At 47.1% G+C, this 21689-nt stretch overlaps 1 protein-coding gene across 1 annotated transcript in view; it reads right to left on the bottom strand.

The window, feature by feature from the left end:
• GABRR2 (gamma-aminobutyric acid type A receptor subunit rho2) overlaps positions 1–21689 on the bottom strand; it is a 62398-nt gene that overhangs the window by 29003 nt on the left and 11706 nt on the right. Inside the window, exon 2 of the mRNA XM_003922933.4 lies at positions 18337–18443. Coding sequence (XP_003922982.3) covers positions 18337–18443 — 107 coding nt within the window. The remainder of the gene's footprint in view (positions 1–18336; positions 18444–21689) is intronic.

Raw genomic sequence — 21689 nt, 5'->3', positions numbered from 1 at the left:
AACTACTTGGAGACTAAGGTAGGAGAATCGCTTGAACAGGGGAAGCAGAGGTTGCAGTGAGCTGAGATTACGCCACTGCACTCCAGCCTGAATGACACAGAGAGACTCAGTCTAAATAATTAAAAAAATAATAAATACACACACACAGTTACATCATCATTTTCATTATTATTATGGCCTAACTCATCTAGAGGACAGAGCCTGAGGCTCTTACTCTTCATTGTACTTCTCTCAGCACTTACAGAGCAGACAGTCCTGTCTGAAAGGGGCTGTATACACACTGGAGGAAGGAATGACTGACAACCTCTTAGCACTGGTGTCTATGCCACTGAGGGCCACATCTGCAAATCTGATTTCCTGAGGAGATCGCAGGCACCCAGGATGGGCTGCCTGCCATGCCAGCATACTGCCCACTGCCCCTGGACTCCATGGGCCCTGACAAGGGTCCTGAACTGTCTCCTGGCCCTGGGCTCCAAAGCTGCTGTCAGGGGTGAATGCAGTTTTGCTCAGCTCCAGCAGAGTGGGAGGAGATAGAGCATTTCAACCTGTGCCATGGAATAAAAGCTGGACGTCCAGCAGGAGCAAAATCTGTGAGCCACACTTGAAGAAAGGTTGCCCATTGTGAGCAATGCGTGCTCCCAGTTATTATAGAGATTTTTTAAAAAACTATTTCTAAAGTTCTGGATTATCAGCTAAGGAGAACTTGCCATATTACAGTGAAACAAGAACACAGCAAAGATTTGCTCAAGGAAATGCTGTGGTCAGTGAATTCCTCAGGCTCTCCCACAAGGCTTCGTCTCAGGATGAAATTTTGTCAAACTTGTAAAATGAATTAAACCAAAATTAAATATCCAATAACAATTTTTCACTATTCTCTTAATTTGATATTTTATGTGTCATGATATTTAAAGAAATAGATCCGCATTAGAGATGAATGTAATAAGACCTTCCACGTGTCAGTGCTTCCTAGGGGCCACGTGCCTGCACTGACTGAGTAGGTCACACCTGTACTGACTGTGTCCAGCAGACCAAGCCCTGAGCAGACGCAATTCAGAACATGGAGATGCATAGACCAAAGTTCCTTCCTCCAGGAGCTTAAAATACATGAAGAGGGGCAACTGGCTGTTTCAGGACACATCACAGAAGTGAAATAGAAGCATTCATGATATGTAATAGGAAGCCAGAGGAGGGATCAATGAAGTCCAACAAAAGGCATTGGAGAACATTTCACATACAGGTTTTGCTGAATTTAGGCCACAGGCACTGGAGAAAGAATCACCAGTGGGCTGCATTTGAGCTCGACTTTGAAACACTAGTTACTTCTTTTTTTTTTTTTAGATGGAGTCTTACTCTGTCACCCAGGCTGGTGTGCAGTGGCACAATCAGCTCGCTACAACCTCTGCCTCCCAGGTTCAAGCAATTCTCCTGTTTCAGCCTCCCGAGTAGCTGGGAATACAGGTGCCTGGCACCACGTCCAGCTAATTTGTGTATTTTTAGCAGAGACAGGGTTTCGACATATTGGTCTGGCTGGTCTCGAACTCTTGACCTCAGGTGATCCACCTGCCTTGGGTTCCCGAAGTGCTGGGATTACAGGCATGAGCCACGCACCTGGCCAAACCACTAGTTACTTCTAACTAATGGGAGGAGGAAGGGCACTTAAGGTTCTGTAATGAGCATAAGTATAGTGTAGCAAGTAGATCGTTCACCTACACTTCTCAGATGTGCACAGTTTTTAAAGATAGTTTCTTCGATCCTTCTCACAAGCCCTTATGTCTGTTAAGTGTGGGAAAGTTGTAATGAACTGTAGCTCAGTCTAGCCCAGGTTTCAAAGTGTTTCAGATTTCCTCCCACCCTAGATGACCTGTGGCACAGAGGAAAAAGGGGGGCCCTTGAATCCTTGCTGGCTAGCTGATCTATGCCACGAAGCACTTGTCTGGACTGGTATATGCTGGGGTACAATGGATCTCAGCTGTCTTTGGCAAATCCATGGTCCTCTGGCCTCTGGCAGGGAATCCTCTCACATCAGGGTCTCTGGGTCCAGACCAAAGCCTATGTTGGTCTGCTGTTCGTCTCAGCACCTGCATCTGCTTACTGCACACTGAGCGCTCATGGACTGCAGAAGGCTGTGGTGCCCCTCTCTGACTGCGGGGGCCAGTCACTCAGCTTCACTCATCGGTACAGTCACCTCCCTCCATCACCACTGCATCACTACTCCCTCCTCACACTCAGTGTAGCATCAAACGCTTGCATATGTGCACACACACTCACTCACACACACATGCAATCTCCCCATGCTAGGCCCAGGCAGAGAGCCACCGGCCCCCTCCTCCACCACACCCACAGAGATCTTGGGCTCCCTCACGCACTGATCTTGCTCTCCAAGGGGAAGCGAGTACACTGTGCATTTGACCTCGGGGGTCTACCCATCTGTCTTCTCCCCCTACAGCTCCACAGGGGACAGGCTTGCCACCTCCTCCTCCTGTTTGTCAGGAATTCCTCTACAGAATCCAGGCATTCCATCTCACATTTCTGCCTTGAGGGCAGAAGTAGTGTTTTACCTTCACAGTGAAAATACCCAATGGACTAAGTTGACATGGCTCTTGCTTTGAGAGTCCAGTGTGATTTGGAGTAGAGGTTTCTGATGATGAAGACACATTGCTTCAATATCCACCGTGATTCTTGTCACAGTGAAATGACATGAAGGTGTGACTGTGTTTGGGGAGTTGAGAGCAAAATATATAGGAGTAGCATAGGGCATGTGAAAGTTTGTTGTTTGGAAGAAAGTGTGGCAAGGTAAACTGAGATGGGATCCTGGAAAGGCCCTGTAACCAACAACGGCCCAAATCCACCATCAGGCCCACAGAGGCAGACCCAAATGGGGTTTCCCACAGGGTCAACCTGCCCAGCTCAGCAGGCTTCAGACTCAAGTGGAGGGTGGCTGTTGTCTGCTCACCAGTCTCCCCCTTCCAGAACCTCACTTCCCCATCTCCTCCCAGAGTCATCCCAGAGCCATTCCCATGATGCTGCGCAGCTGTGTGTTCTTGACTTGGGGCAGACATGGGGTCCTGGTGACTGTGGTCCCGACCCCATCCTGTGTGCTGCGTACATGGTCTCACACTCAACAGCCGAGCATGGACTCCTCAAAGCCCAGAGACTTGCATGATCCAACTTGTCATGATTCAGCATTCTAAGGCTCACTTATCTGATCGGTATAAAGTTCTTTCTCAGTGTTTTCATTTTTATTTCTCTAATTACCAATGAGTCTGATCATTTTTATGTTTCCGGTTCAGGATTTCATCTTCTGTAAATTGCCCATTTCTATTCTTTGCACATTTTTCTACTGGATTTTAACATTTTTTGCTTGTTGTAAGGAGATCTTAGTTTGCCAAGGATTCTTGTCATCAATAGGTGTTCTTTATCAAGAGCTTTTTCCATATCTGTTTAGAGATTCCTATGATTTTCAAAATTAGAGATGTATGAAATCATAAAAATGACATATATACATATGACTTGTGATAGCAAAAGAGTGGAAACAATTTAAATGTCCTTCAATAAGACACTTGGCAAATAAAGTATGATAGATCCAGACAATGGAATAATAAGCAACCATTAAAAATATGAAGACGCCATTTATGAACTGATAAAGATTCCCAAGATATAGTGCAAAGTAAAAACAATGTACAAAAGAGTATGTATAGTACAATAACAACAAGAGTATGTATAGGTATACAAGAGCCGGTATAACATGATAGTCTAGAAAGTGGGGTAGGAAGGATGTAAATGCATATTTTAATGCATAAAATAACTTTGGAAGGACATGAAGAAGATTTATATAGGCATCTAGAAAAACAGAAGGGATGATTCCCCTGGCTCTGCATGAGCCAAATACATCCAGAAGGGACAGCGTTTGGAACTGAGAGCGCTCTGTGAATAGTACAGACCAGAGAGAACTGTGCAGGGCAGGCATGTTCATGATCACATTCTGTTAGAATCTGTTGAAGGGCATGGGTTATTGAGCTCATAAAAATTAATTTGGAAAACAGTCTTCAACTATTTGAAGGATTGTCATGTGGAAGATAGACTTTTTCTGAACAGCACCATAATTATGTCTCTCAAGATTGTCTATGTAGGAGCCTCAGAGAGATAGACTGGCCCTCACAATGATGCAAACTCTCTGATGGAGTGGTCCCACCACTCCAAAGATAGATGGGGTTATTTTAAGAAAGAGGGTCACATGCTGTATGATTTCATTACATGAAGTTCAAGAGTAAGCAAAACTAATCCATGGAGACAGAGGCCACAAAAATGGTTACCCTTGGGAAGTACCAATTGGGAGGGGGTGTGAGGGAGCTTCTGGGAGCTGGAAAGTTCTATATCTCAATCTGCATAGTGTTTTCAAGGATAACTGTTTACATATACAAAAATTCAAGCTGTACACTTAAGACTTGTGGGCTTTACATATATATGTTGGTAGTAGGCAGAATAATGCCCCAGAGATTTGTACATCCGCACCTGCAGAATCTGGGAATTTGTGCGGTTGCATGGCAAAGGGGAACTAAGGTAGCAGATAATTAAGGTTGATAGTCAGCTGAACTTAAGAGTAGCCTGAAGTACCCAGGTGGGCCCAATGTAATCACAAGCATCCTTAAATGTGGAAGAGAGAGGCAGAAAAGAAGGTCAGCTGATGCAGTGTTTAAACAACTCAACCCACTGTTGCTGGCTTTGACCATAGAGAAAGGGAGCCAGGAGCCGCAGAATGTGGACGGCCTCTAGAACCCAGGAAGGGCAAGAGAATGGATGATGCCTGGAACCTCCAGAAAGGAACACGGCCCTGCTGACGCCTTGCTTCTAACCCAGCGAGACCTGTTTCGGACTTCTGAACCACAGAACTGTAAGATAACAAATCTGTGTTGTTTGTGTTGTCTCCAAGTTTGTGAAACTTATGAAACTTATAGGAAAGTAATACAGTGTTTTACCGTTCAAAAATTTTTTAAGAGACAGAGTGTCTGAGGTATTCTAGAGAGTCTGCTGAACAGGTTCAGAACAGTTTACCCCAGTAGAAACTATAAAGAATGTGTTGACTGAATACCTAAGCACAACATTCAAAGTTCCCTGTCCACAGCCCGCTCCCCAGGCGCACAGCCCTGCATCCCTCTCCTCTGTGAAAACGAGTTTGCCTGTGGGCAGCATTGCTCTTTTCTGCTGACTCTTAAGCCTAATTTCGTGGGGAAATATTTCAGACATTCCTCATCCCTGAGAGAGGGAGAGAGACTCTGGAGGAAGGAGGTGCCTTTTGCCCCGTCTCTGCAAGGCTGGAAATCGTCTAGTCCCTCGGGGCAGTAGTGGCCAGACTGGCCCCAGCTGCCTTGAACTTGCTGGTGCAGGGGAATTCTTGTTACTGGGGTTATATGGCTTGACTTTGTGTTTCCTTCGTGTTCCTTTCCTCGAGGGCTTCTTGCAAAGTGCGTTAATTTGAAATGTTGGCAATGACTCTTTTTCTACTGGTGGGAATCATCAAACATTTTGGTTTAAAAATAGGCCTAACTTTTCTCATGGTGAGGGCTGACTCCAAAACAGATGGTGAGCACCACGTGTGATTGGGGGTGGGGGTTGGCGAGGCTGCGCTCCATCCGTGGCTCCCCCTTCCAGAGCAGCACCCCCATCACCCAGGCACTTAGAGATGCAAGTTCTTTGGCCATACCCGAGACCTGATGAATCAGACACTGGGGCTGTGCTCAGGGGTCTAGGTTTAAGGTAGCCGGTGGGTGATGCTGATCCACATTCAAGTTGAGGATCCCTGGATTACTGACCTTGAAGGAGGCCTCCAGGAGGGAGACTACAACCTGCCACATCCTGGTGGCTGCTTCCCTTTAGCGGTCCGACTTCTACCGTCCCATCTGAACCAGCCATGGGCATCTCCCACCAGCATACCCCTCCTTCCCCACTGCACTCGCTGAGTGGCAGAAACTTTTTCTAGGCCTCAGCCTCTTTGACCTTTCTCACTGGGGCACCCTCCTTGAAACTCCCTCCCTCTGGGGTCTCTGACACAGCTCTCTCCCAACTCCTCCTCTCCCTCCTGAGGGCCTTGGGCCCTTTCTCTTCTCTGCAGATACTCAGCTCCCTGCCCGCCCCCCAACAACCAACTCTCACCCTAAAGCCAATGCTGGTCTCCCTCCTGGGCCTATCTTTGACCCAATTCCTATTGCTTAATTGTTTTTGCAATGCCTACAAGAGCTCTCCAGGGAATAGCTGACCAATTTCTTAAACTTGACCTATCTAAATATTGCATGATCACACTTATATGTGGAATCTGCAATAGTCAAATTCACAGAAGCAGAGGTAGAACAGTGGTTGCCAGGGGCTGGAGGATGAAGAAAATGAGCGACTGGTTAAAGTGTACAAGTTTCAGTTCTGCAAGGTGAGTAAGTTCTGGTGATCGACTGTACAGCAATGTGACTATAATTGACAACACTGGATTGCATAGTTGGGACTTGCTAAGAGGGCAGACCTTAAGCATTCTGTCAGGAAAGAAAATGGTAGCTATGCGATGTGATACATTTTTAGCTTGATTTTGGTGATGATTTTATAATATGTATATCAAGTTGTATACCTTATATATATATATATATATATATATATATATATATATATATATAGTGTTTACTTGTCAATTATACCTCAAAGCAGAAAACAAAATAAAAAATAAACCATCAGACCTGTCTAGCAGGACCCAGCCCTGCCCCACTGCCCAGCAGCCCTGTCCTTCAGAAGCATGGTGACCTCCATGGTCACCTTCACTCGGATGGGGTCATTAAGTACCAGGCAAAGGAAGAGAGACTGTCACGAGGGCGAATGGCTTCAGAGGAGGGGCTCTGTGAGGCACAGGGCAGGGAGGGAAGTTTCATTTTAGCAGAAGGAGCAAGTAGGAGCGCATCATGGTGTCAGGTTAGAGCTTGTGTTCCAGAGGGAAGCTGGGACGGGTCAGAGGCGTCCCCACCTTCAAGGGTAGAAGCCCCTGGGAAGAAGCCCGAGGGAGCCCCAAAAGGCCAGCTTCTCTTCAGTTCCTGTACCCCACCCCACTTCCCCTAAAATGTAGCAGTGAAGCACTATCCTCACCCAGAGCCAGGGGGGTCCAAGAAGCAGCTCAAAAGAGGAAGCTGCTGCCCCGAAGTGAATCAGTGCCCTTGCCCTGAGTTGGCCCCGTGGGCCTCAGTGGGGCCAGAGGAGCAGCAACCGGGGCCCTGCTGACCAGGCTCCTGTGACTTGGAAGTCCAGGGGTCAAAGGTCCTCTAGGGAGGAGGCCACACACAGAATAAAGCACCAGGAGAGCCAAGGGGGCACAAGGGTCTCTACTCACAGTCTGGGGACCCCAAATACAGCACACTTGGGTGCTAACATAGCCAGCCAGGTGAAAGTCATGTGACAGAATGAGCCTAGAAAGTTCTTTCAGAAGGCTTCACATTGGAGACAGTCTGGCTGGGGAAGCAACCAAGCAGAAACCTAAGAAGCGGTAAAGTCTTTGCCCTGAGAGAGGTGCTCGGTGAGCCGTGAGCTGTGTCAAGGAGGCACAGGCCTCTGGCTCTTCAGGGGCAGGGTCCGCGTCTTTGTCGTGGTTGCACCTGGAGCCTTTGCTGCGGGCACCCCCTCCCCGTCGCCGCCTCACACACACTGGCTGTGCTGGCCGGGCCGTGCTAAGTGCTTCCAGCAGGACATCTGAGTCCGTCCTCACTACAGCCGGCTAAGTCAGTGCTAATATCACCCCCATTCCACAGGTAGGGACTTGAGGATTAGAAGACGACTGAGTCTCCATCTAGAGGGAGGCACAGCCACGAGCTGGTCCCCAGTGGTCCACCTCCAGAGCCCTATTCTTAGTCACTGCCCTGGGTTGGGCAGAACATTCTTCTTTTGTTTTTTGAGATGAAATCTTGCTGTGTCACCCAGGCTGGAGTGCAGTGGCACAATCTCAGGTCACTGCAACCTTCGCTCCCTGGGTTCAAGCGATTCTTCTGACTCAGCCTCCCAAGTAGTTGGGGCATGCATCACCACCCACTGCTAATTTCTGTATTTTTAGTAGAGACAGGGTTTCACCATGTTGGTCTGGCTGGTCTCGAACTCCTGACCTCATGATCCGCTCACCTCAGCCTCCCAAAGTGGAACATTCTTAATAAATAAAAATACCGTTTACTGAGCACTTCCTATATGCTGTGCACTATGCTAGAGACATCACACATATTACTCACTTAATTCTTAGAACTCCCCTCTGAACGAGATACTATTATTGCCACTTTAAATATGAGGCAGTTAAGGAACAGAGAGGCTCAAGAACATGCCTGAGGCTACACAGTGAGAGAGCTGAGGTTCAGAACTGCCAGGGCAGTATTGCCTCAGTGTGGTGGTTTTCAAACATCTCTGAAAGTTCTTTAACACTCTTCCTATCAAGAGATGAGGTTTAATTCTCCTCCCCTTGAGCTTAGATGGGACTTTGTAATCAATGAACAGAATTCAGCAGGAATGATGATGGCTGCAAACTTCCATCTGCTGGTTTTTCTTCAGCTGCCTTGGAGATCACAGAGAAACCAGAGAGGGGAGGACCAATGGGGAAAAGCACTGGGGGTGGGGGGGGGCAGGCAGAGACAAAACGAGGAGGGTGAGAGGGGAGCCAGAGAGAGGAAAAGGAGGAAACCACTGAGAGAGAGTGGGGGGATGATGCCAGGATGCCTGAGGAGCCCCAGCTTTGGGGTCTTCCCAGCCCAGGCACCAGACGCAAGCATGAAAACACCTTCGAGAGGACCCCATCAGCTGTTACCATCTGACTACAACTGCATGAGAGCCCCAGTGAGAACTGCACAGCTGAGCCCAGTCCATACAATTTGTGAGCAAATAAATAAATGCCCATTATTATTTTAACTCACTGTCTTAGGATAGCTTGTTATGCAGGAGTAGATAACCGGAAACCCAGTGTCCATGTTTTATTATTATTATTTTTAGAGACAGCATCTTACTCTGTTGCCCAGGCTGGAGTACAGATAGCTCACTGCAGGTCTTGAACTTCTGGACTCAAGTGATCCTCCCGCCTTAACCTCCCAAGTAGCTAGGACTACAGGTGTGTACCACCAAGCTCAGCTAATTTTTAAAAATTCTTTTTTGTAAAGACCAGGTCTCACTGTGTTGCCCAGGCTGGTTTCAAATTCTGGCTTCAAGCAATCCTCCTGTGCAGTCTCCCTAAGTGTTGGGGTTATAGATGTGGGACACCGTGCCCAGCTAATGTTCTTAATCACTACACTGTGAACAAAATAATTGACCAATAAGTGAATGAGCCAATGACGTCAAAGGAAGAAAAGGTCATATACTGAGTTCAAAACAGCCGAGAGATGCTTCACGTAAGAAGAAAGATTAAGCTGGGCTCTAGATATGGAGAATCCATCAGAAGGAGCAAGCAGTGGGGTGCTGTGAACAAATGCTCCCAGGCAGAAAGAAGCACAGATTTGCAGGGCCAGAGAGCATGCTAGGAGAGAAGAATCCTTATCTAGGAGGAGAGGGGAAGTGAGCAGAGGAGGCAGTGGGCCAGGTTGCGGAGAGGTATTGGGATTCAGCTGCATTGCATCTTGTAGAATAGGAGAAGCCCTGAAGCTTCAGAGCAAGCAGTGCTGAGGAAGAGCTGTTTGGAAAGTGAACCTGCCTAGGAGATACGGGACAGCCAGAGGTGATGCTGGAGAAGTAAAACCATGGTGTTGGTAGATGGCAATAAACTTTATCACTCCCTAAAGGGAGAATTTAATTTGAATTTGAATTAATTAATTATTTAAATACTAAGGAATGAGATTTTGTTAGAGAGGGTACAGCTAGGATTCCTTCACCCTCCAAGGTCATGTGGAGAACACTGGGTGTAAGGGATGGGGGCCGTGCCACGGCAGGGGAATAAGGGACAGATCTGAATTACAGTCTGAGGGATGGATTGATACAAGTTGATCTGGAAGGGGAAGGGTGAGGAGGAGGGCAAAATCAACAAGGGCTCTGTCTTAGTTCATTTTGTGTTGCTATAACAGAATACCTGAGGCTGGGTAATTTTATAAAGAAAAAAAGTACATTTAGCTCATGATTCTGGTGGCCAGAAAGTCCAAGAGCATGGCACTCACATCTGCCTGGCATCTGGTGAGGGCCTCGTGCTGCATCACAACATAGCAGAGAAGCAGAAGAGGAAGTGGGTGTGTGCAGGGACCAAGGCACAGCCTTGTTTTATAACAACCCGCTCTTACGGGAACTCATTCCTAAGAGAACTCAGCCAGTCCCCTAAGAGCGAGAACTCACTCACTACCAAGAGAACAAACAGTACCAAGTGAAGCTCCATGACCCAAACACCTCCCATTAGGCCCATCAGCATTTTCGAGACCCTGTCTCTAAAAACAAACTATAAAATGACATATATCCCCATCCTGCTGTTTTGACAAATACACCTTCCTGTCAGCCTGGAATGGCCCAGTCCAGCTTCAGAATTCTCAGACTCCTCAAATGGAGTTCCGGGCTGATGTGTGGCAGCACAGGGACACTGGGCCCATTGCATGACCTGCCTTTCTTCTTTTCCTGCCACAGCATGTCCCTGCACAGAGAAGAGCCCCTGTGCATGCATGTGGTCACCCTGCCCATGCATCTGAGTCATTCACACCCCCTTGAAACAGCCACCCCTGGCCACCTCTCAGGACCAGGGGCTGGCACAGGCAATGCAGCGGTGTCCTCAGGGGCTTGCCTGGAAAAGAAGCATGCACATGCTTGGGGCTGTGTAGGGTCCAGTGCCCTAGTGTAGCTGGGAAGGTCAGGAGCAGCAGGTGGGCAATCTCCCCTGGGCCCCACAGACTCTACACCCTGAGCCGGGGTGTGGCCCGAGCAAGGCCCCTCATGCCTGGGTCTGAGGCCACCACTGACAACAGGTCCTTGACCTCCACCTCCTGCTTGGTTCTGCCAGTGAAGATGCCAGTTGGTATCAGAAGGCAGGAGGTACCAGAAGGCAGGAGGTACCGGAAGGCAGGAGGAGGGTGAGGGGAATGGCTTCTCCTGCATCACTCTTCTGAAGGCCACAGCTCCCATCGGGCGGCTTTTTCCGACAGTTACACTTCTTTTCCAGGCTCAGGTAACTGCTTCCTCCTCACCCTCAGGCCCAGCCGAGCCTGGCCTGGCAATGGCTCCACATTCTTCACAGCCCCTGGGGTTTCACCACAGCTGCTAGTTTCCCTTGACCGGGCCCATGCCTCTGTAAACGCACCTTCACTAGGCTCTTTTCAGTGACCCCGTGGAGCGTGCCAGCTGCTTCCCATTGCTACATCCTTTCCCTGTTGCTTTTCCTCAGTGCTCTATCTCAGTGAATGGCCTCACCCAGGTCACACACTCAGGAGGTGCCCCAGGTTCCTCTGGTTCTGTGGGATACCAAGACCTGGCTCTCTTCCCTCCATAGTGTCTCTCGGGTCCCTTCACTGCTTTCTGTGGTCTTAGCTCAGCCTCTCATCAGCTGTAGTCTGGAGCATCCCTGAAGGGCCCAGCGCATGCCTTGCATCCATCCTCAGCCCCTCCAGCCTCCTCCACGCAGGCCCTAAAGACCTTCCTAAAGCCCGAGCTGCATCTTGTTGCTCTTCAGCTTAGGCTGTGCTGCCAAGAGTCTGAACTCAGCAAAACCCTCCCAGAGCGGCACTGCCCATCACTCCAGCCTTCTCTCGGTGTGCCCCTGGCCTCCGCTCCCTCCCGTCTACACGTGCACACACTAGATATAACCCAGCCACATGGAGCTGCACCTGCTCCCTGACACTTCACCACTTCCTGGTCTGGGGTGTATCCTTCTTCCTGCCTTCTCCTCACTGCTGGTGCTCACCCTCCAGGTATCTGTCACTGCAAGTGTCCCCTCCTGGATGCAGGATTCTGTGATCCCCTCTCTGGGCAGAACTGACCATTCCCTCCTTTCTCCTACTCCATCAGTAGAGATACCCTACATTGCTTCTGTCATACTTGATTGTACTTAATAGTTTATCTGTTTGCCCCAGTAGAACATTAGCTTCTTGAGAACAGTATTTCATTTCATGCTAACTAATTTAGTGTAAAGAGAGCTCCAACAGTATGAGCTTCCCAGGCAAGGGTGGCTCTTCCCTAGGGCAGTCCTTCCCTTGCGCCCGTGATCACACCCTGCTGCGCGCCCCAACAGCTTCCCAGCCTTTCCTTCCCAGTGGCCCTCACAATTTGACATCTCCACATGAGGATTTCATTAAAGTGGTCTTCCAACTAAAGCATAAACTCCAAGGAGCGTGTCTGTCGTGCTCCCCACTGGGTCCCTAGGACCAAGAACTCTGCCTAGCACATAGCAGCTCAAAAAATACATATTTGTCTTAGGAACAAAACCATTTTGGTTGGAGAACCTGACCTACATTTTTGTCTAGATTTTTTCCGGTCATTCTGACAAACTCCTTGGATATATTTCAAAAGATTCCATGATGATACTACATCCCTCCTGTCCCTCCCATCTGTGCAGTTTGAATTAAAAATTAGCATTGTGCTGGTAGAAATGTAAAATGGTATGGCCACTGCGGAAAACAGCATGGTGGTTTCTCAAAAAAATAAAATATATGCTCATCTATTGCTGTATGATCTAGCGATCCCACTTCTGGGTATATTTCCAAGAGCATCAAAAGTAGGGCCTTGAACAGATATTTGTGCATCCTTGTTCACAGCAGCACTATTCACAGTAGCCAAAAAGTAAAAACAACACAAATGTCAATCGACAGATGAATGGATACACAAAATGCGGTATACACATACAATGGAATATTTAGCCTTTAAAAAAAGGAAATTCTGCCACATGCTACAACATGTTCCTTGAAGACATTATGCTAGATGAAATAAGCCAGTCATAAAAGCCACTCAAAGTAGTATAATTCCTCTAGGAGTAGTTAGACTAGTCAGTTATGGAGACAGAAAGTTGAATGGTGGTTGCCAGAGGCTGGAGCAGGGAGAGAGAAATAGGGAATTCTTGTTTAACGAATACAGTTTCTGTCTGGGAAGATGAAAAAAGTTCTGGAGATGGATGGTAGCAATAGTTGTCTAACAATGTGAATATATTTAATGCCACCGAACTGTGCACTCAAAATTGGTCAAAAGGGTCAAGTTTATATTATACATTTCACCACAATTTTAAAGATGAAATTTTAAAAAATATCAGGGCTGAGCACAGTGGCTTACTCTCATGCCGAGCACTTTGGGAGTCTAAGGTGGGCAGATCGCTCGAGCCCAGGAGTTTGGGACCAGCCTGGGCAACATGGCAAAAATCTGTCTCTACACAAAATACAGGAAATTAGCCCGGCATGTTGGTGCACACCTGTAGCCCCAGCCACTCAGCAGGCTGAGGTGGAAAGATCACCTGAGCCCAAACCGTTGAGGCTGCAGTGAGCTCTGATCCTACCACTGCACTCCAGACTGGGCAACAGAGCAAGACCCTGTCTCAAATAAATAAAAAAAATAAAATCAGCATTGCAGCATTTCTCCTTACAGAAGGAGGAGAAACCCTGTGCCTCTGGAGGTTCTAACCAGGGCACACTACCTAATCAAACAGCTGGTTGCTTAGACAAGGTATTTTTGTTTCAACTGATCCATGGGATTATTAGGAAGCTGACAGATTTTTAATCTTTTCTCTTTTTAGACTAAAAAGGTCACCCAAGGGGTATCTAGTCCTAAGCAGATTCCTCTCTATCAACTATTTTTAATTTTAAAAAAATACTTTGTTAAAAAAAAAAGGTGGTGTTTTGGTCCCACCCCCAGAGATTCTAATTTAATTGGTCTGGGGTATAGTCTGAGCATGATAATTTTTTGTTGTTGTTTTTGAGCCAGAGTCTCACTCTGTCACCCAGGCTGGAGTGCAGTGGTGCAATCTTGGCTCCCTGCAACCTCCGCCTCCTGAGTTCAAGTGATTCTCATGCCTCAGCCACCCAAGTAGCTGGGACTACGGGCGTGCACCACCATACCAGGCTAATTTTTGTATTTTTAATAGAGATGGGGTTTCACCATGTTGGCCAGGTTGGTCTCAAACTCCTAGCCTCAAGTGATCCACCCACCTCAGCGCCCAGCCTCTTTCAACTGCTTTTAAACACCATTCCACAGGAATCCCTCTTAGAGAAATAAGATGGGAATAAAGGCCATAGTCCACACAATATTGAGGCTATTGAGAGACATCTTTGCTCAGATGACCTGCTTCATGTGGTAGGCGCTACTGGAAAGGGGTGTTAGGCTGGGCCTGCACTTCGAATGGGTTGGACCCAGGCTCTACTTCTAACTAGAAACCTGTCAGGGGCTGATTCCAGGGAATGAGGTATCTTCTGTCACCTGCACAAAGTCACCTATGTACTGTCTGCACAGCCTCCTTTCTCACAGAGACCTGCCCAAGAGGTGCTGGGTGAAATGGGGATACCCAGGAGCACCTGCAGGGAAGGCTTCTTGGCTCTAAGCCATCTTCAGATGCTCCTGGAGGGTACAGGTAATAAAGATCATTGATGCCACAAGCAGTGGGAATCCCCCTCCTGTGATCATCCTGTCTCGCCTGGCTGGCCGAAACTCTGGGTCTTATTTATGGGCTCATGGTGGCAGGGAGCCCTGGTACCTCACTATTGCTCTCCTCCCCCATTTCATCCGAGTGACATCTGGGCATCCAGGAAAGCCCTGCAGGAGATCAGGGGTACCCAGGGGACCAGCTGCCATGGAGAAGAGGCTGGAAGGAAGGAGGAGTGGCCCCCACCTATGCTGTGGTGGCTGAGATCTTGACATCTATGGCAGGTGACACCTCTTTCCTTAGTTGCTTCCAAAGACAGGGCCTTCCCTAGGGTCAGAAGTTTACCCAGACAGGGGCAGGGAGCAGTCCTGACCCTCTGTGCTCTGGAGGGCCCTGCAGAAGGGCCCAGCAGATGCAATGGTCACAGCACAAGAAGTCCACTTTGCTCCTGGAACTGACTTGAGGAAGGAGCAGCCTGACTGGGGACTGTGGTGCATCGTCGTAGCCTTCTGCTTGGAGTCAGGCTTTCTGGGAACATGGCAGGATTTCACCTGCCGTTCCTGAGAGCTAGCTCCTGTTGGGAACATTTTCATAAGCCTTTCCGTTTTGCAGCTGATGTCACAAAAGAAACCTAAGTTCTGCCTCTGGCTGTTGTGGCCATCACCTAACTCCTGGGTCCCCAGGCTCTTCTATATACTGAAGGTACTGACCAGGTGATGGCCCAGGTTCCTGACAGCAACACCAGCCTTGGGTAAAAGGTATAACACGTTGTTCAGAACAGCACCCACACCCAATGCAAACCTGCAAAAGACTGCACTGAGGCAGGACCACATTATGACTTTTGAGGACCCTGGGCACTTATGCTTCATGGGCCTCTTCCTCTATAAAAATTTTAAAAAGTGTATTTGCCACAAAAAATTAGCTGGGCATGGTGGCGCGTGCCTGTAATCCCAGCTACTCAGGAGGCTGAGGCAGGAGAATTGCCTGAACCCAGGAGACGGAGGTTGCGGTGAGCCGAGATCGCGCCATTGCACTCCAGCCTGGGTAACAAGAACGAAACTCCGTCTCAAAAAAAAAAAAAAAAAAAGTGTATTTGATAATTGTGTTGGTTTAATGATGAGCATATTAATAGTATATATCAAAACAACTTCTGCTTACAAATTTGTTTTTCTTAAGATAAAGCAAACATTTTGTTGTGGGCCCCAGGCAGTGTGCCTATGCCACCTAATGGATACGTCAGCTCTGCGTTGAGACATGCAATTAGGAGACAAGAAGGGGAGGGGGTCAAACCTCAGCTGACTTGGGCCATTTACTTCACCTCTCTGTGCCTCAGTTTCCTCATCTGAGGACAATAATAGTATCTACCTCATAGAATTGATGAGAGGATTAAAATAAGATCATATATATTTGTACCTTGATTAGAATGGTGCCTGGCCCAGAAAAAATCACTATGAAAGCAATAGCTGTGGCCAGGCGCGGTGGTCCATGCTATAATCCCAGCATTTTAGGGCCGGGTATGGTGGCTCACGTCTGTAATCCAAGCACTTTGGAGGCCAAGGCGGGTGGATCACCTGAGGTCGGGAGCTCATGACCAGCCTGACCAACATGGTAAAACCCCATCTTTAAATAAATAAATAAATAAATAAAATTTAAAAAAGAAAAAGAAAAATCCCAGCATTTTGTGAGGCCGGGGCAGGCAGATTACTTGAGGTCAGGAGTTCAAGACCAGCCTGGCCAACATAGCAAAACTCTGTCTCTACTAAAAATTAGCCAAGTGTGGTGGCACACACCTGTTATCCCAGCTACTCAGGAGGCTGAGGGAGGAGAATCACTTGAACCCAAGTGGCAGAGATTGCAGTGAGCCAAGACTGCGCCACTGCACTGCAGCCCAGGCGACAAAGTGAAACTTCATCTCAAAAAAAAAAAAGCGGTAGTTGTCGTGCGTGTTATTGTTGGTTATCGCGATTCCTAGCCACTGTACTCCTCTGTACTCTTAACTGTTGCTGTGCAAGAGAAGTGGAGGTTCCTGCTTTTGGGGATGACTTGCTTAGACTTCCCGGAGCAGATGCAGCTATTTTAAAGCTGCTTATTCAGCATAACTTTATTTTCGTAAAATTCCTTGGCAGAATTGCTCATGACGAACCCCTGAGGAAACTCAAGCTACCAGAAATATGGTGGCCTCTTCTTGACCTTCCGTGGGCGTCAGTCGGGTTGCGAGTGGGAGGGAGATGAGTCACAGGCCTGTAATCTGCCCCCTGCTTTTCTCCTGCTTAGCAGGTGTCAGAGCTCAGGGAATTTAGTGGGAGGCTTTGAGGCCTTTTAAAATGCAAAGTCCTCTGGGATAAATTAATTTCTTAATCCCGTAACAGTCACAAAAGAGGAAGGTCTGACAGCTGGGTTTTTCAGAGAGGACGGGAATGAATGTGTGTCAGGGGCTTTACATACATTATCTTGTTTAATCTGGACAACAACCCCCTAGGTGGGGATTACTATCCCCATTTTATAAACAAACAAATGGAGGCTCAAAGGATTGGTGACCTGCCCGGAGGTCATCTCTACTCCTTTCTGCTACCCTAGAATGATGGAACCTACAAGGATCAAGGGCAGAGGGGAAGGAGAAAGTGAAGCCATCCTGCCTGGTCTGTCTTGGCCAGGTTCATCAGTTGAAATCCTTGGGGCCTCAGTTACCCCAAGAGAAGAGGAAAGAGTTGGACCAGGGATCTCATGCATTCTGGTCTTCTTACCCAGCCCCCTGCCTGGTCAGAGCCGATGACTGACTCCTCTCCCAGCTGCTGTGGCCTGAATGTTTACGTCCCTGCCAAATGCGTATGTTGCAATCCTCACCCGCAATGGGATGGTACTAGGAAGTGGGGCCTTTGGAAGGTGATGAGATCCTTTGGGTGGAGCCCTCATGAGTGGGATAAGTGCTCTTATAAAAGACACCCCAGAGAGCTGCCTTGCCCCACCCACTATGTGAGGGAACAGTGAGAAAGCACTGTCTATGAATAGAAAGGGGACCCTCGCCACACATGGAACCTGTCAGCACCTTGATCTTACTTCCGGCCTCCGGAACTATTAGAAATTCATTTCCATTGTCTATAAGCCGCCCAGCCTATGGTGTTTTGTATGACAGCCGGAACGGACTAAGACTTTACCCCGCTTCTCCATGGCATTTCTCTGGTTCCTGGGAAGGACAGCCGCTGGCCATGCCTCCCCTCCCTGAACCCAAGAGTAGCAGAGCACCTTTGGGCGCAGGTGTGCAAGGAGTCTTTGTCATGAGTTAAGTTGTTGTTGCTGCATTGGAAAGCGGGTGACTCCCTCAAAACAGTCAACTCCAGCTAGCCATGGGAACAAAGTTACAATGCATTGTTCGGAATTCCACCCACACCCAGACACACACACGTGCCAAAATAGTGCAGAGGCAGGACCATGTGAGGACTTTTGAGGACCCTGGCCACTTCTGCCTTTGTGGCCTCTTCCTCTATAAAAATGGCAGAGGAGCAATTTTGTGTCCTAATTCTCCTTGTCTGCTTGTACTTTTGTAGGACAAAAAGTTTACAGCCACAGGGCCCGTCTCCTTTGTGAATGTAAATGGCTTAGTCACTGGCGGGCCCTCTTCAGTCCACAGCCCTCTTTCCCACTTCCTTCCTGCTCTTTTCTCCTTGGGAAAATTAGGGACTTGGAGGTGGAGTTGGGTTTATCTGCCTGAGTGGGAAAATCGCACCACCTGAGGAAGGGTTTGCTGGAGGAAGCCAGAGAGAGCAGCACCTCGCATCCGTGGGGCCGACATCCCACCTGGCACCAGGGAAGAACAGTTGTACCTCCGAAGGCAGGCCTCATGCTGAAGTCGTGTTCATCCACTCTGAGAAGCTGCTGAGGCTTTCCCTTACGGATCTTGGTCACATCGAGATTCTTCTTATACAAGTGGCTGCAAAGACAAGCAAGAAACCATTTTCCATGGGCTCATCAATGCATTGAGATGATTTGGGAGATTATTCCTGCAAGATCTACCTGTTAGGCACCTTTTCTCCATTCTGCCATCTCCTTCTTGGCCCAGGGGAGGGGGAGGGCTGAAGGACCCTCCACACACACCCCAGATCCTCACAGGTAGACTGACCTGAGGACCAGATTCTTCCAGAGACTTCTGAAAGTAGATGTCCTCTTGGGCAGGACAGCATTCTACCTTGGCAAAGGCTATAATTGAATTACAATGGTTGAGTTGGCTGCTAGCTAGACTAATAAAGAAAAGAGAGGCCGGGCGCGGTGGCTCAAGCTTGTAATCCCAGCACTTTGGGAGGCCGAGGCGGGTGGATCACGAGGTCAAGAGATCGAGACCATCCTGGTCAACATGGTGAAACCCCGTCTCTACTAAAAATACAAAAAATTAGCTGGGCATGGTGGCGCGTGCCTGTAATCCCAGCTACTCAGGAGGCTAAGGCAGGAGAATTGCCTGAGCCCAGGAGGCGGAGGTTGCGGTGAGCCGAGATCACGCCATTGCACTCCAGCCTGGGTAACAAGAGCGAAACTCTGTCTCAAAAAAAAAAAAAAAAAAAAAAAAAGAGAGAGAGAAGATCCAAATAAACACAATTGGCAGTGGCCCACACCTGTAATCCAGCATTTGGGAAGCTGAGGTGGGTGGATTGCTTGAGATCAAGAGTTTGAGACAAGCCTGGCCAACATAGTAAAGCCCTGTCTCTACTAAAAATAGAAAAATTAGCTGGGCATCATGGCATGCACCTGTAGTCCCAGCTACTTGGGAGGCTAGGGCGCAAGAATCACTTGAACCAAGAAAGCAGAGATTGCAGTGAGTAGAGATTGCACCACCTGGGAGATAGAGAGTCTGTCACACACACACAAAAATGACCATGGGGATGTTACCACTGACCCCACAGAAATACAAATAATCATCAGAAACTACTATGAACAACTCCATGTACGCAAACTAGAAAACCTAGAAGAGGTTGGGTATACTGGCTCACACCTGCAATTTCAGCACTTTGGGAGGCTGTGGCAGGTGGATCACAAGGTCAAGAGATCGAGACCATCCTGACCAATGTAGTAAAACCCCATCTTTACTAAAAATACAAAAATTAACGGCATGGTGGCACATGCCTGTAGTCCCAGCTACTCAGGAAGCTGAGGCAGGAGAATTGCTTGAACCCAGGAGGCAGAGGTTTGCAGTGAGCCAAGATTGTGCCACTGCACTCCAGCCTGGTGACAGAGAAAGATTCTGTCTCAAAAAAAAAAAAGAAAAAGAAAAGAAAAAGAAAAGAAAACCTAGGAGAGATGCATAAATTCCTGGACACATACATACCCCAACCAAATACCGAACCAGGAAGAAATTGATTCCCTGAATAGACCAATAATAAGCTCTGAAGTTGAATCAATAATAAATAGCCTACCAACCAAAAAAAAAAAAGCCCAGGACCTGATGGATTCACAGCCAAATTCTGCCAAATGTACAAAGAAGAGCTGGTACCATTCCTACTGAAACTATTCCAAAAATTTAGGAGGCGGAACTCCTCCCCAGTTCATTCTATGAGGCTGGCATCATCCTGATACCAAAACCTGGCAGGGACACAACAAAAAAAGAAAACTTCAGGCCAATATCCTTGATGAACATTGAGGCAAATAGTCCTCAACAAAATATTGGCAAACTGAATCCAGCAGCCCATCAAAAAGTGAATCCACCACAATCAACTAGGCTTCAACCCCAGGATGCAAGGTTGGTTTAACCTATGCAAATTAATAAATGTGATTAATCACATAACAAAACTAAAGACAAAAGCCACATTATTATCTCAATGGATGCCCAAAAGGCTTTTGATAAAATTCAACACTCCTTTGTATTAAAAAAACTCTCAATAAACTAATTATTGAAGGAACATACCTCAAAATAGTAAAAGACATCTCTGACAAACCCATAGTCAACATCATACTAAACAGGCAAATGCTGGAAACATTCCCCTTGAAAACCAGCACAAGACAAGGATGCCCTCTCTCACCACTCCCATTCAACATAGTATTGTAAGTCCTGGCCAGGGAAATCAGGAAAGAGAACAAAATGAAGGGCATCCAAATAGGAAGAGAGGAAGTCAAAATATCCTCGTTTGCAGATAATGTGATTCTATACCTAGAACACCCCATAGTCTTGGCCCAAAAGCCCCTTCAGCTGATACACAACTTCAGCAAAGTTTTGGGATATAAAATTAATGTGCAAAAATAACTAGCATTCTTATACACCAAGAATGGTCAAGCCTAGAGCCAAATCAGGAATGAAATCTTATTCATGATTGCCACAAAAAGAATAAAATACCTAGAAATACAGCTAACCAGGGAGGTGAAAGATCTCTGCAATGGGAATTACAAAACACCACTCAAAGAAATCTGAGATGACATAAAGAAATGAAAAAATATTTCATGCTAGTAGATAGGAAGAATCAATATTAAAACAGCCATACTCCCCAAAATAATTTATAGATTCAATGCTATTTCTATCAAACTACCAATGTTCACAGAACTAGAAAAAAAATTTTTTAAATTCATATGGAACCAAATAGCCCAAATAGCCAAAGCAATCTTAAGCAAAAAAAAAAAAACAAAGGTGGAGGCATTACATTACCTGACTTCAAACTATATTACAAGGCTATGGTAACCAAGACAGCATGGTGTTGGTACAAAAACAGGCACATAGACCCACGAAACAGAATAGAGCCCAGAAATAAGATTGCACACCCACAACCATCTGATTTTAAGCAAAGCTGACAAAAACAAGCAATAAGGCAAGGACTCCTTGTTCAATACATGGTGCTATGTGAACTGGCTAGCCATATGCAGAAGATCGAAACTAGACCTGTTTTTTACACCATGTACAAAAATCAACACAAGATGGATTAAATACTGAAGTATAAAACTCAAAACTATAAAAATCCTGGAAGACAACCTAGATAATACCATTCTGGACATAGAAACTGGGAAAGATTTCATGATGAAAATGCCAAAATCAATTGCAGCAAAAACAAAAATTGACAAATGGGATATTATTAAACTTAAGCGCTTCTTCACAGCAAAAGAAAGTATCAACATAGTAAATAGACACCCTACAGAATGGGAGAAAATATTTGCAAGCTATGCATCTGAGAAAGATCTAACATCCAGCATCTATAAGAAATTT

Source organism: Saimiri boliviensis, chromosome 4, assembly GCF_048565385.1.
Source record: "Saimiri boliviensis isolate mSaiBol1 chromosome 4, mSaiBol1.pri, whole genome shotgun sequence".
Taxonomy (NCBI): Eukaryota; Metazoa; Chordata; class Mammalia; order Primates; family Cebidae; genus Saimiri; species Saimiri boliviensis.
Note: the sequence above shows the minus strand (reverse complement) of the source record. Positions and strands in the feature narration are given on the sequence as shown.